This window comes from Penaeus japonicus, unplaced genomic scaffold, assembly GCF_977035675.1.
Source record: "Penaeus japonicus unplaced genomic scaffold, GWHDUDI00000001_assembly GWHDUDI00000036, whole genome shotgun sequence".
Classification (NCBI taxonomy): Eukaryota; Metazoa; Arthropoda; class Malacostraca; order Decapoda; family Penaeidae; genus Penaeus; species Penaeus japonicus.
Genome location: NW_028234438.1, coordinates 1843404 through 1858403, shown reverse-complemented (window position 1 = coordinate 1858403; position 15000 = coordinate 1843404). Strand labels below are relative to the sequence as shown.

General features: G+C 45.2%; 1 protein-coding gene across 1 annotated transcript in view; it reads left to right on the top strand.

Moving 5' to 3' along the window:
* The first annotated feature begins 177 nt into the window (after positions 1-177).
* The window catches only part of Letm1 (Leucine zipper and EF-hand containing transmembrane protein 1), a 24557-nt gene continuing 9734 nt past the window's right edge, over positions 178-15000 (top strand). The window contains exons 1-4 of the mRNA XM_086531651.1: positions 178-199; positions 1318-1460; positions 9516-9668; positions 14487-14657. Coding sequence (XP_086387777.1) covers positions 178-199; positions 1318-1460; positions 9516-9668; positions 14487-14657 — 489 coding nt within the window. The remainder of the gene's footprint in view (positions 200-1317; positions 1461-9515; positions 9669-14486; positions 14658-15000) is intronic.

Below are 15000 nucleotides of genomic sequence, written 5' to 3'. Positions count from 1 at the left end.
TTATTGTGTATTATTATTCGTTTGAAAGAGAATGATGGAAAAAGAGATACGAAAAGGCAAGAACGGCAAGTAAAACGATGAATTAGGGAGGAAATTGTGATGATGGGTAGGAATAGGAAAAGAAGGTAAGAATAGGAAAAGAAGGAAGGAATAGGAAACGAAGGAAGGAAAGGCGGAATGGAGAGGACACAGCTCTCAGGTGAACCGGATTGGTGAACCGTTCGCCCAGTCATCCCTCCCTCTCATCCTCTCCTCTCTCTCTCTCTCTCTCTTCTCTCCTGTCTTCTCTTGTCTTTTCTTGTCTTTTCTTCTCTTCTCTTGTCTTCTCTTCTCTTGTCTTGTCTTCTCTTCTCTTTTTCCTCTCTCTCTCTCTCTCTCTCTCTCTCTCTCTCTCTCTCTCTCTCTTCTCTTCTCTCTCTCTCTTCTCTTCTCTCTCTCTCTCTCTCTCTCTCTCTCTCTCTCTCTCTCTCTCTCTCTCTCTCTCTCTCTCTCTCTCTCTCTCTCTCTCTCTCTCTCTCGGTTTCTTCCTATCCTTTATCCAAGTCTCTATGCCAACCATTTCTCAAATCGGTTTTCGTAATAAAAGCGCATTTTATTGAATGACTCAGTGTGGCCTAACGGCAAATCTACGGTTGAAATGCGCCGGGTGTGGTGGTGGTTGGCTGTCTGTGACGTCACTCGCATCACGTGACTATGGTCTGAGTCGTGACGTCATCCACCCAGGCAGCACTGTGTACACACACGCAAGAACATCGGCAGCATTTCTTACGGATTTGTGAAGTTAGGAGGCTGTGAATTAGGTTCACATAGAATCAAAATGTCTTTTTTTTTATTATTATTATATAACATCTTTTGTTATGCGAAGTATCCACCTAGTTGTATCGACCTGCTGTATGCATTTGCAAGGTGACAGACAGCAGCGACCGACCGCGTCATGTCATGTGCTGGTGACGCAATCGATCATGCTAACCTACTTTTCACCTACGTATATATATTTTTTATTTTTTATTTTTTTGTCTTGCGAAATTATTTCAGTATCTCTCATTTATTTTTGTTGCGTTTTTTTGTCGAGGGGATAGATAGGCCTACTTGCGGGAAATCAGTGGATTTGTAGGGTGTTGCAAGGGGTTTTATTAGGTAGGGCGGGATAGGTTTATTCTTCTCCGCCCGTATCTCCTTCCCCCTCCCGCCCCCCCCCTCACTCACCCCCCACCATCTAAGACACCATCTAAGAACCGTTCTATTAAACGAAGAAAAATAAAAATAAGATACAAAAACAGACGTAAGAATTACATTTCAGAACCCCTTTGGTCCCAGGTCGAAGGCGTGGGCGTGGGCGTGTGGGCGCGCAGATGCACCATGCTCGGGCCGCCCAAACCGGTTCGAGTACATTTATATGGTATATCAACTTCAAACAAGTATCTGTGTATCGCGTTACCTATGTCAAGGAAGTTCTGAATGTGAGTAAGGGACGGAGAGGAGGGAGGGAGGGAGGGAATGAAGGAGGGAGGGAGGGAAGGAGGGAGGGAGGGAGGGGAGGGGAGGGGAGGGGAGGGGGGGGGGGGAGAGGGGAGGAGGGAGGGAAGGGGAGGGGAGAGAGGGAGGGGAGAGAGGAGGGAGGAGAGAGAGGGAGGGAGGGAGGGAAAGGGAGGAGGGGGAGAGGAGGGAGGGAGGAAGGAAGGGGAGGAGAGGGAGGAAGGAAGGGGAGGGGAGGGAGGGAGTGAGGGAGAAGGAGAGGGAGGGAGGAAGGGAGGGAGGGAGGAGGGAGGGGGGAGGGGAGGGAGGGAGAGAGGGAGGGGAGGGAGGGAGGGAGGGAGGGGGGAGGGAAGGAGTGTTGTTTGTGTGAGAGAGAGAGAACACGTGGTTGAAACGTTAGACTTCAGCGCTGCCACGACTGTTCTCGTCTTTGTCGGTGTCCGCGCGCTGGCTCGCGGTACCTACATTTCGCTTCTTCCTAGTTCTTTTTTTTCTCACCCTCTTTCTTCTTCTTCTTCTTCTTTTTTTGTTCCGCGAATTCCCACCTTTTTTTTCGTCCTTCAATGTTGTCTTGTCTTGTTTTGCTTTGCTTTCCGTTGTATTTTCTCTCTCCGATCTTTCTTTTCCTAGTTATTCGTTTTCCTGTTTTCCTTCTCCCTCCCTCTCTCCCTCCCTCCTTCTTTCCCTCCTTCCCTTCCTTCCTCCTTCCCTCCCTCCCTCCCTCCTTCTTTTCCTCCTTCCCTCCCTCCCTCCCTCCTTCTTTTCCTCCTTCCCTCCCTCCCTCCCTCCTTCTTTTCCTCCTTCCCTCCCTCCCTCCCTCCTCCCTCCTCCTCCCTCTCCTCCTTCCTCTTCCCTCCTCCCCCCTCCTTCCTTTCTCCTCCTCCTCCTTTCCCTCCTCCTCCTCCTCCCTCTCCTCCCCTCCCTCCTTCCTCCTTCCTCCTCCCTCCCCTCCTCCTCCTCCTCCTCCTCCTCCTCCTCCTCCTCCTCCTCCTCCTCCTCCTCCTCCTCCTCCTCCTCCTCCTCTTGCATCTCGAGTAGGCTCTCCCCGAGGGTTCATGGCCACGAATGCAAAAGGTCTACACAGAACTCGTTCGCGAAATCCGCTTGCAAAATCCGACTGCGAAATCCGCTTGCAAAATCCGCCTGCGAAATCTGCTTGCGAAATCCGCCTGCGAAATCTGCTTGCGAAATCCGCCTGCGAAATCTGCCTGTAAAATCCGCCTGCGAAATCCGCCCGCGAAATCCGCCCGCGAAATCCGCCCGCGAAATCCGCCTGCGAAATCCGCCCGCGAAATCCGCCCGCGAAATCCGCTTGGAAAATCCGCTTGCGAAATCCGCCTGCGAAATCCGCCCGCGAAATTCGCCTGCGAAATCGGCGAGTCGTCACTCCGCCCACTTTCTTCGAGGGTGAGGAACATTTCGCGGAGCCCTGCCAACTACGGGCGGGTTTGTTTGTTTTTTTGTTTGTTTGTGCTCTAGGATAAACACATCTCTTCTCTCCTGTCTTCTCCTCTCCTGTCTCCTCTCTACTCTTCTTCTTCTTCTTCTTCTTCTTCTTCTTCTTCTTCTTCTTCTTCTTCTCCTCCTCCTTCTCCTTCTCCTTCTCCTTCTCCTTCTTCTTCTTCTTCTCTTCTCTTCTCTTCTCTTCTCTTCTCTTCTCTTCTCTTCTCTTCTTCCTTCTTCTTCTCTTTCTCTTCTTCTTCTCCTCCTCTTCTCCTTCTCCTTCTTCTCTCTTCTCCTTCTCTTCTCTTCTCTTCTCTTCTCCTCTTCTCCTTCTTTCTTCTTCTCTTCTTCTCCTCCTCTTCTTCTCCTCTTCTCTTCTCTTCTTCTTCTCTCCTTCCTTTCTTCTCTCTCCTTCCCTTCTCCTTCTCCTTCTTCTCTTCTTCCCTCCTTTCTCTTCTCCTCCTTCTCTCTTCTCTTCCTCTTCTCTCTCTTCTTCCTTCTTCTCCTTCTCTCTCTTCTCTTTCTTCTCCTTCTCCTTCTCCCCTTCTCCTCTCTTCTTCTCTCTTCTCCTTCTCCTCTCTTCCTCTTCTCTTCTCCTTCTCTCCTCTTCTCTTCTTGGCCTTCTCTTCTTCTTCTCTTCGTTGTGTTCTCTCTTCTCCTTCTCTTCTCTTCCCTTCTCTTCTTGGCCTCTCCTCCTTCCCCCTCTCTTCTCTTCTCTTCTCTTCGTTGTCTTCTCTCTTCTCTTTCTCTTCTCTTCTCTTCTCTTCTCTTCTCTTCTCTTCTCTTCTCTTCTCTTCTCCTTCTTCTCCTTCTTCTTCTTCTTCTTCTACTTCTCCTTCGCGATTGCGCTATTACGAGGCATGCGTTTCTCCCACATGGGATGTTGTAGATTGCAGATTTAAAAGAAAAAAAAAAAAGAAAAAAAGAAGTTATTCCCAGAAGTGCGGACTCTCTGTACGCTCGCTTCTCGGAACTGACGTTTTATGTCGTTGACCTACAAAGCATTAATAGGACCTTACCTTCTGTGAATCTTGACTTTTTTTTTTATTTTTATTTTTATTTTTATATTATTGCTTCGGGTCCCTACCTTCTGCGAATCTTGTTTTTTTCCTTTTTTTTTCAAATCGCTTCGGGTCCCTTCTGTTTTGTTTTTTTTCGTTTCGGGTTCGAAACTGACTTTTTCTGCATGAGGTTCAGGGTGAGAGGAGATAAGTGTGTGTGTGTATATCTGTGTCTTTTTTCACCGTCTCTCTTGATCCACCTTCTTCGTCTTTCCATTCTTCTTCTTCTTTTTCCTCTCCTTTTCTGTTTCCTTCTCCTTTTTCCTCTCCCTCTCCACCCTTTCTCCATCTCCCTCTCTCTCTCCCTCTCCCTCTCCCTCTCCCTCTCCCTCTCCCTCTCCCTTTCCCTCTCCTCCTTTTCTCCCTCTCCATTCTTTCACATGCTCCTCTCCCTCTCATTCTCCTCCCTCTTGTTCTGTCTCTGTCACTCACTCCCACTCCCACTCCCACTCCCACTCCCACTCCCACTCCCACTCCCACTCCCACTCCCTATCCTCCTCTCCCTCTTCCTATCCCTCCTCTCCCTCTTCCTATCCCTCCTCTCCCTCTTCCTATCCCCCCTCTCCCTCTTCCTATCCTCCTCTCCCTCTTCCTATCCCTCCTCTCCCCCAATCTGTGATATTGATCATTCTGTCCTCGTCGTATGCCCGCCCGCGGCCAGCCGCATGACGTCATGCGCTCCTGTTTCACCTTGCTTAACGTCCGCAAATGGTAGCGCATGTTAGTCCTCATGTCAGTTCTCAGGGCATGTTCTTCGAGGTGTGTGATGGTGATGGTCGCGGTTTGTGAAACGGCTTTGCTTGGTATTGACCTGAATATGCTGGCTGGAGAGGGCAGGGGGGAGAGGGAGGGAGGGAGGGAGGGAGGGAGGGAGGGAGGGAGGGAGGGGGGAGGGGAGGGAGGGAGGGAGGGAGGGAGGGAGGGAGGGAGCAGGAGAGGGAGAGGGAGAGGTAGAAGGGGGTAGAGGGAATGGGAGAGGGAGAGGCAGAGGCAGAGGCAGAGGCAGAGGCAGAGGGAGAGAGTAGGATTAGGAGGTGAAGGTGAAGGAGAGAGGAAGTGAGGAGGAGCGGGAGAGGGAGAAGAATTAGGAGGTGAAGGTGAAGGAGAGAGAAATGAGAAGGGGAGTGAGAGTGAGAGGGAAAGTAAGACTGAGAGAGAGAGTGAAATGAAAAGGGACAGGAAGAGGGAGAGTATGAGTTTGGTTGAGTGGAGAAGAGTGAGAATGAGGTGAAGAGTTTAAAGGAGAGGGATAAGGCGAGTATAAGTATGATTGAGTGGAGAAGCGGGAGAGGGGGGAGAGGGGAGGGGAGAGAGAGAGTGAGAGTGAGAGTGAGAGTGAGAGTGGAAAGGAGAGGGATAGAGAGACATGAGAGAGAGAGAGAGAGAGAGCGAGACTGTAAGGCAGACAATAGGGCCATGCGACGTGGTTAAAGCTGCTATTCCTCTGCTTTTAAAGAGGGTTGAATGTGTTGATCAATTCGTTTCTACCGTCTTCGGAAGTCGCAGTATTTGCAATATTCATCATATGATTTGTGTATTGGAGGTAGTTGAAGTATCTGCAATGTTAAACATTTGATATATATTGGAGGTTGTTAGGCCTAGTCCTGTAATTTTTCTTCAGAATGTGAGACCTGATCTCGTCCTCACCTGCTGATGGTCTTGCCACGTATTTCATAAGCCTAACCGGTATACACGTTGCTTACACGTCGGGCTGACAACCGGGCAGTCATCGTGTTGCAAGTGCTGGAGTGTCTCTCTGGTGAACGAGGAACCCTTTTCTTGTATTTTTTTATTTTCTCTGTCCCACTTCTTTCCCTTTCTCCTTTTCCCTACGCCTCTCTCACTCCCCTCTTTCCTGTTTTCTCTTTCCTCTCTCCTCTCTCTCCTCTCTCCCCTCTCTCCTCTCTCCCCATCTCTCTCTCTCCCTCTCTCCTCTCTCCTCTTCCCCCCTCCTCTCCCGTCCTCCGCTCCCCTCTACCCTTCCCACTTCCCTCACCCCTCTTCCTCTTCTTCTCCCTCCTCCTCTCCCCCCTCCTCCTCTCCCCCTCCTCCTCTCCCTCCTCTTCTCCCTCCCCTCCTCCTCCCCCCTCTGCCCTCCCCTCCCCCATCCCTCTAATATGAAATCCTGAAAGAGAAATAAAAAAGAGAGAAAAAATCGTGAATCGAGAAGAAAGCTGCGCGTCGCCCTGCATGCGATCGACCGACCGACCGCTTGCACAAGCACCGTCGGGGTCGTTGTCGTTGTCGTCGTCTGCAGGCAAGCTAGCTCCGCCCTCCTCCGAGCGTGTGTGTGTGTGTGTGTGTGTGTGTGTGTGTGTGTGTGTGTGTGTGTGTGTGTGTGTGTGTGTGTGTGTGTGTGTGTGTGTGTGTGTGTGTGTGTGTGTGTGTGTGTGTGTGAGTGTGAGTGTGAGTGTTGTTTTCGTTCGTTCGTTCGTACGCCGTGCCTGTGAATGTGCATGGGTGCGTGCGTGTGTTGGTGTGTGTGTGTACGTGCGTGTGTGTGCTTGCTTGCTACCGTGGGGGAACCCAAACAGACGAGGCGAGAGAGCGAGAGAGAGAGAGAGCGAGAGCGAGAGGGTTCACTTGGGAAGTGACGTGGCTGGTTTTGCCAGCTTCATACCGGAGTCTACCTTTTGCTATTTCTGCTCCGTGGTCTCTGGGGAGGGGGAAGGGTGAAGGATTGGGGGGGGGGAAGGGTGGGTATGGGAGGGGGTATAGGGTAGGGTAATGGGTATTTGGGTATGTGTGTTTGTTATTGTGTTTGTACGCAGAAAGTGGTTGGAGAAGTTGATGGTTAATTGAGGGATGTTTTGTTGTTGGTTAATTAAGCGAGGAACTACCTGTATAGTGTTTAAATATTTGATTTTTTGTATTTAGGAATACTGGACAACAAACAGCCTATAGAGACACGGCATGGAAATAGGCCTACAAACAAGGTGCCTCATGATATGTCGCATTTTTCTCTCGATGTTAATGCTGTCACCTATTCAGCAAGCGTTACCAGCATACACGTTACTTGCACGCTAAGAAGGCAACTGGGCAGCCAACCAACCTCCTTTTGTCTGCTTTATCTCCCTTCCCCTCTCCGTTTTATTCTCCGTCTCTCTCTTCTCTGCTTTTTTTTTTCTTTTTATTCTTATTATTCTTTCCTCCCCGGAAGGGTTTTCCTTCATTGGTACGTTTTTAGTTATATTCTTTTCATCCGCTCTCTCCTTTCTTCTCCCCTCTCTCTCCCTTGTGATTGACCCGTCTTTTGTTCCGTATATATTTCAACATGTTGACATAGCTGTAAGGTTTTGTAAAATATATGCGAGCCCAAAATTGGACTAAGATTGGGGTGAGGATAACCTATGTTGCCTCATCCTATTGAGATGGACGTAATCACTTGTCTCAATAAACTCGTCAAAGTCAAAAGTCTCTTCTTCCCTCCCTCCCCCTCCCCCCTTACACCCTTTCCCTCCCCCTTTCCACCCTCTCCCTCCCCCTTTCCACCCTCTCCCTCCCCCTTTCCACCCTCTCCCTCCCCCTTTCCACCCTTTCCCTCCCCCTTTCCACCCTTTCCCTCCCCCTTTCCACCCTCTCCCTCCCCCTTTCCACCCTCTCCCTCCCCCTTTCCACCCTCTCCTCTCCCTTTCCACCCTTTCCCTCACCCTTTCCACCCTCTCCCTCCCCCTTTCCACCCTCTCCCTCTCCCTTTCCACCCTCTCCCTCCCCCTTTCCACCCTCTCCCCTTTTCCACCCTTTCCCACCCTTTCACCCTCCCCTCCCCCTTTCCACCCTTTCCCTCCCCCTTTCCACCCTTTCCCTCCCCCTTTCCACCCTCTCCCTCCCCCTTTCCACCCTCTCCCTCCCCCTTTCCACCCTCTCCTTCTCCATTTTCCCATCCGAGTGGGAACAGTTCGTGGCCGTATGAAATCGAAGGCAGGTCCGCCTCCCGAGCGCGTGTTCTTTCGACCGCTGTGCCTGTGTGTGTGTGCGTGGGTGCGTTCGTGCGTGCGTGTGTGCTTGCGCGGCGCCCAAACAGGCGAGCCGAGAGAGCGAGAGAGAGAGAGAGAGCGAGAGCGAGAGGGTTCACTTGGGAAGTGACGTTGCAGCTCTGCCGTCGCGTCATACATAGTCCCTGGCTATTTCTGCCCCGCGCTTATTACGAGGGGGGAGGGGTAAGGGATAGGGGGTAAGGGGGGGGTAATGAGGAGGTAATGGGGCACGACAATGGGTGTTTGTTTTTAGTTTTAGTTTTTTTGTTTGTTTGTTTTGTTTATTTAGGGTGAGGTTTGATATGACTAAGTCTAATGGCGGAAGGAAGATTTATTGATGAGGTTGCGAGGGTGGCGTTGTGGAGACCGGAAGGAGGAAGGGAAGAAGAGGGGTGGGGCGGTCGTAGGAGTTTTTCTCCGTGTTTCTTCTTCTTCTCCTTCTCCTTCTCCTTCTCCTTCTCCTTCTCCTTCTCCTTCTCCTTCTCCTTCTCCTTCTCCTTCTCCTTCTCCTTCTCCTTCTCCTTCTCCTTCTCCTTCTCCTTCTCCTTCTCCTTCTCCTTCTCCTTCTCCTTCTCCTTCTACTTCTACTTCTACTTCTACTTCTACTTCTACTTCTACTTCTACTTCTACTTCTACTTCTACTTCTACTTCTACTTCTACTTCTCCTTCTTCTTCTTCTTTTTCTTCTTCTTCTTGCTTTTCCCCCCTTTTTTCTTTCTTCTTTTGTCCTTCCTTCAAATCATTATGAATCATCAGATTAAGAGAAGAAAGCGTGATGAAAGGAAGGAAGGAAGGAATGCAACGCTGAGCGCGGTTCTTCTATCCGTGGTGAAGAATCCCCCGCTGTTGTGGTGATGTGGTGATGGTGATGTCATGGGAGAGAGATATACCCACTGCTTCTTCGCTTCCCCTGCTTTTGTGTTTTCCTCTCTCTCTCTCTCTGTTCGTATGGGATATCCGTTTCACCTTCTGTTTTTTTGTTTGTATCTTGTTGGTATCGGTGTTTTCTTTCTCCGTCTTTATCTTCTCTCTCTCTCTCTTCTCTTCTCTCTTCTCTCTTCTCTCTTCTCTCTCTCTCTCTCTCTCTCTCTCTCTCTCTCTCTCTCTCTCTCTCTCTCTCTCTCTCTCTCTCTCTCTCTCTCTCTCTCTCTCTCTCTCTCTCTCTCTCTCTCTCTCTCTCACATGTTTTCACTTGCATTCCTTGTACAGTCTTAAAGTAATAATTCGCATGGTAACATCCCTACAACCAGACACTACACAGAGTGCATGATAACACATCCCCTTATGATGCATGATACAGACCTAGATATTTCATGATAACATAGCCTTTCAGAGACTCTACATGCTAACCTAGCTCTACAAACACTTCATTATAGCAGCCTTCCAAACAGTGCATGACAACATAGCCCTCCAAACAGACACGGCAACATATCTCCCCAAACAACGCATGACAACATAACCCTAGAAATAACGCATGACAACATAACCCTTCAAATAACGCATGACAACATAACACCCCCTCCAAACAGCGCATGACAACACAACCCCCTCCAAACAGTGCATGACAACACAAGCCCTGCGAACACAGTGCACGAGAGCCCAGCGGTATGTCGGTCCTGCGTCAAGCATGCAGGTGGCAGGATTGCAGCTCACCCAGCCAAGCTCCACCCATAGCGGCGATGGCGACGGCGGTGGAGCTGTGTTGCGTCGAGTGCAGACCATTATTTTGGGAAATGCGGGGTTCACAGCGCCTTGAAACGGGCCAGTGTTTAGCGTTTGAATGGGACGGGGAAGGGCGATGGGTGTGGGTGTGGGGGTAGGGGTAGGGATGTGGGGTGTGGTGTTGGGGTGGGGTGTGGGTGGGGTTGGGGGTTAGAGGGGAAAAAATTGGTTGGGTTCGGTTGTTTCTGTGGTTGAATTTAATTGTCTTCGTTGTTGTTGTTGTTTTTGTTTTTGTTGTTTTTGTTCTTGTTTTCTGTTTTGAATCCGGTTGTGTGTGGTTGGATCTGGTTGGTTATGTGGTTGTTGAATCCGGTTGGTTGTGATTCAATCCAGATGAGTTGTTTGATTGAATCCTCGGTTGAATGTGGTTCAATCCGGTTAGTCCGGTGGTTGCATCCAGTTAGTTTGTATGACTGAATCCTTGTCATTTATTACTCTCTTTCGGCCTTATCATCAGAAACACGTCATCAACATGTCTTACGTAACTGCACTGTTTCGATAGCTTCGTATATTCTCGGTATTATTCACATGTGCGTCCTTATTCAATGGGCGGCGATGCAATGAATGGTTAGAGAGTTTGATTATAGCGTTTAAGTCGCAAGGTGAATGACCTTTGCAGTGTTGGAGAATGAATCGACCCGATGGTGATGCATCCCCCCCTCCCTCCTCCCTCCCTATCTCTATCTCCTTCTCACCTTCTTCTTTTTCTTCTTCTTCCTTCTCCTCCTCCTCCTCTTCTTCTTCCTCCTCCTCCTCCTTCCTCCCTCCCTCCCTCCCTCCCTCCCTCCCCCTCCCCTTCCCCTCCCCTTTCTTCTCGGTCTCTCTCCGGTTTCTCACGTTTCGTTCGCTTTTCTTTCTTTGTTCTCTTCTTTCATTTTCTCATTCTCTTCCTTTCCTTCTTTGTCTGTTGTCTGAAGGTCTTTCCTCGCCGCACTCGCTCGGTTTTTAGGTGAATCTACAGCATACTATACTATGTATGCACATGCATACGCATACACGGTTATGCACGCACACACATACACGTATATACACGCATACGCACGCATATGCATACGCATACTGACATACACGCACACATATACACATACACGTACACATATACACATACACGTATACACACACACGCCCAGATTTATACACACACACACACACACACACACACACACACACACACACACACACACACACACACACACACACACACACACACACACACACACACACACACACACACACACACAAAAAAACACAAACAAACACACGCCAACACGCAAACAAATACCCAAAGAAATACAAGCACGCCACTACACCCGAACGGATTTTGTTAGTTAATGGTCTCCCTCCTGCATGATAATGATTGCACGATGCAGAGTGACGTTGTTGCACACGATGGCAGCAACATGTGCATGACTATTACATTTGTGTTGTGATTGTTATACGTCGAAAGGAAAAGAGAAGAGAAGGGAATATCGTTGGGATGGATATTTCGTGCGTGCTTGCGTGTGTGCGTGTTTGTATTGATGATGTTTGCTCGATGTGTGTGTGTGTGTTTGTGTGTGTGTGTGTGTGTGTGTGTGTGTGTGTGTGTGTGTGTGTGTGTGTGTGTGTGTGTGTGTGTGTGTGTGTGTGTGTGTGTGTGTGTGTGTGTGTGTGTTCGTGCGTGCTTGTATGGGAAATGTTTAACATGTGTGCGTGCGTGCTTGCGTTCGTGTGTCTGCGTGCATGCTTGCGAGATACAATTCGAAACGAGGTGTGGTGTGGCAGTGATGAAGGGTAGGTAGGGGGGGGGGGTATCGAGAGAGATAGAAGGAGAGGCTGAGGACAGGGAGAGGGAGAAGAAGGAGAAGGGAATGGAAAGGGAGAGGGAGAAGGGGATGGAGAGGGAGAGGGAGAGGAGAAGGAAAGGGAAAGGGAGAGAGAAAGGGAGAAGGAGAAGGAGACGGAAAATGAGAAGAAAAGAATAAGAAATAGGCATACCAATAGGAATAAGAAAAGAAATCGAAATAGAGAGAGATGGATGGTGGGGAAGAGAGCAAGAGGAGGAGGAGGAGGAGGAGGGGAGGGAGAGGGGGAGGACCAGGCGTGGAAATTTCCACAGGTCCGCTACGGCGAACGAGTTTTTTTTTTCTTTTTTCTTTATTAACCATCTATCTTTACCTTCTATTGTTTTTATCACGAATATCTACATCACCGTATCTCTTTAAATTAACACCCCGTTCGCTCTATCGCCCTCCAGAGACGAGAATCCAAACACAATAAATGTAAGAGTGGATGATGGTAATGAAACTTCGACTTCACTTTTCTGAATCGTGCGTGGACTTCTGGGTTGATGCTTTGGGTTCATCTTAATTTTATCTCGCTGTTTATTGCTCGTTATTAGTTAATGATGAGGGTGTTACTGTTGTTGTTGTTGTCGATTGTTGTTGTTGTTGTTGTTGTTGTTGTTGTTATCGTTATTATATTTTATAATTATCATTATTATTTGTTGTTATTGTTTTTATTTTTATTATTATTATTATAATAATAATTATTATTATTATCTTTTATAATTATCATTATTTATTGTTGTTTTTGTTGTTGTTATTGTTTTCATTATTATTATTATTATTATTATTATTATTATTATTATTATTATCATTATTATTATTATTATTATTATTATTATTATTATATTTCATAATTATCATTATTATATATTATAATTATCATTATTATTATTATTTTCCTATTATTATTGTTATTGTTGTTATTGTTTTGTTATTATCATCATCATCATCATCATTATGATATTATTTTATGATTATCATTATTATTATTTTTTATTTTTTCATTGTTATTATTATTGATTTTATTATTTATTTTATTGTTGTTGTTATCATTATCATCATCAGTATCTATTATCATTCTTTTGTGGTATTATTATTATTATTGTTATTATTATTATTATTATTATTATTATTATTATTATTATTATTATTATTACTATTATTATTATTAATTATCATTATTATTATTATTATTATTGTTATTATTATTATTATTATTATTATTATTATTATTATTATTATAATTATTAATTATTACAATTATTAGTATTATTTCTAATAGCTATAATTGATTGTTCTAACTCTTTCTTCTTTTTCATCTAATTATTATTATTATCATTACTGTTATTATTACAATTGTTGACACTATTATTGTTTGTTTTAATATTACCATTATTGTTATCATGATTATGGCATCATCATCAATGTTTTTTCCATTGTTTTTTTTTTCATTGTTTCATCATTAAATTCATCTTTGTCATCAATAATACCATTACTAATATAATGATGAATGCAGTCATGATGGTGGTTATGATATCATTATTATTACCAAGTATTGTTATTTTTATTATGATGGTTGTTTTTGTTATTGCAGTCATAAGCATTGTTTTTGATATTGTTATTGTTACTTTTTATTATTGTTGTTGTTGTTATCATCATTGATATCAATATTATTACCATATTATTTTGAGAATCACGTTATGAATGAAGTCGCGTTGAGTGGAACCTGTCGAATATATTTTTATTTCGTTGCAAATGCAGACAAGAATAGGACCAAATATAGTGCACAATAGGTAGTAAGCTACAGTATCTATAATCTAGATATATCCCATATCACACAATGTAACTGATAAGAGTCTATAAATAGTCTGTATCGGAGAAGGGGCTTAAATGCTCAAATGGGGGGGGGGGATGTCACACCAATGACTTAATTAGTAATAATGACAATGCAGCTTATGCCTTCTCTAATCATTTATGCTGATGAGGAAGTAGTATTCCTTATAAGCAGTATGTGGTTTTGCTAGTAATGTATAAGGACCACTTGCAGATGGCTGTTTTCCTGAGGGTTTTACCTTCCTACTGTATATATTCAGTTTATGGTTTTATGGGTTACATAATATGGGATACAGCTAACTTATGCAAGCGGCAGTTTACGGATTCGTTTGCTGTTTGGTCCTGTTTGTTTGTGGATTGTTTAGAAGGAATGAAGTAATGGCTTCTTTTGAAAACGATGTCTTTGACTTTGACCGGGATGTAGAATATTTCTAACACTTTTCAAGCATCCTTCCTAACCATTTGGAATTTTAAAATTTGAATTTTTTTACACTATTAAGGGACAGGTCTGATTATAAACTGAACACACTTTGTATGGATGAATGATAGCACTGCAAACATTATATATGAATTATTCTGAGATTTTATTAGCATTGTTATTTTTTATTATTGCTATCATTGATATTATTATCATTATTTATTCTAATTCTTATTAGTGCAGTTATTGTTATTATAATTATATGGTTTATACTTTATATTTATTAGTAGTAAGTTTGATATCATTGCTATCATTACTAATGTTACCACTATTATTATCTTTCAACATAAACTTAGTGGCTATCACTCACCCCTGGGAAATCAGGTGGAAATATCTTGCTGAAAGGGAAAATGTGAAAATATGGATTCATATTTCTTTAGTTTTTATTATTATTATTATTATTATTATTATTATTATTATTATTATTATTACTATTATTATGAAGTGAAGTCTTGGGGTGTTTAAATGCATACATGCTTTGTGTTCCTCTATATCAGAAATATATACCAATATTTGTTTTTAAATCTGTTACTAAATTCTTTTAAACCCTCCCACTCCTTGGTAAATGTTTCAAAAATGCGGTTACTCTGACCAAAATTCCATCAGAGGGATCAAGCAGAATGTACAGACAAACTAACGTCCTCAGAGGGTTATAGACACTTGCTAACAGACTTCTTTCTCCCTTCCCTTCAAACAGCTGGTGCGGACGACGAGCGACCTGTTCCGGCTCTTGCCCTTCTCCGTGTTCATAATCATCCCCTTTATGGAATTCCTGCTTCCGGTGGCCCTGAAGCTCTTCCCTGGTATGCTACCCTCCACCTTCGAGACCGCCAACGAAAAGGTTCGTTTTATGTGTGTGAATGTATGTGTGTTTGTGCGGAAGATTGGAAGATGGGAGGATGCAGTAGTGCCCCTTTTGATATGGAAGATGGGAAGATGAGAGGATGGGAGGATGCAGTAGCTCCTTTTTAATATGGAAGATGGGAAGATGGGAGGATGCAGTAACGCCTTTTTGATGTGGAAGATGGGAGAATGGGAGAATGCGAGAATGCAGTAGCTCCTTTTTAATATGGAAGATGGGAAGATGGGAGGATGCAGTAGCGCCCTTTTTGACGTAGAGATACAGATGTACCCCCTCCCTGACCGAGGACCGAACACAGGATTCTCACTCCGTGTTTGAATAT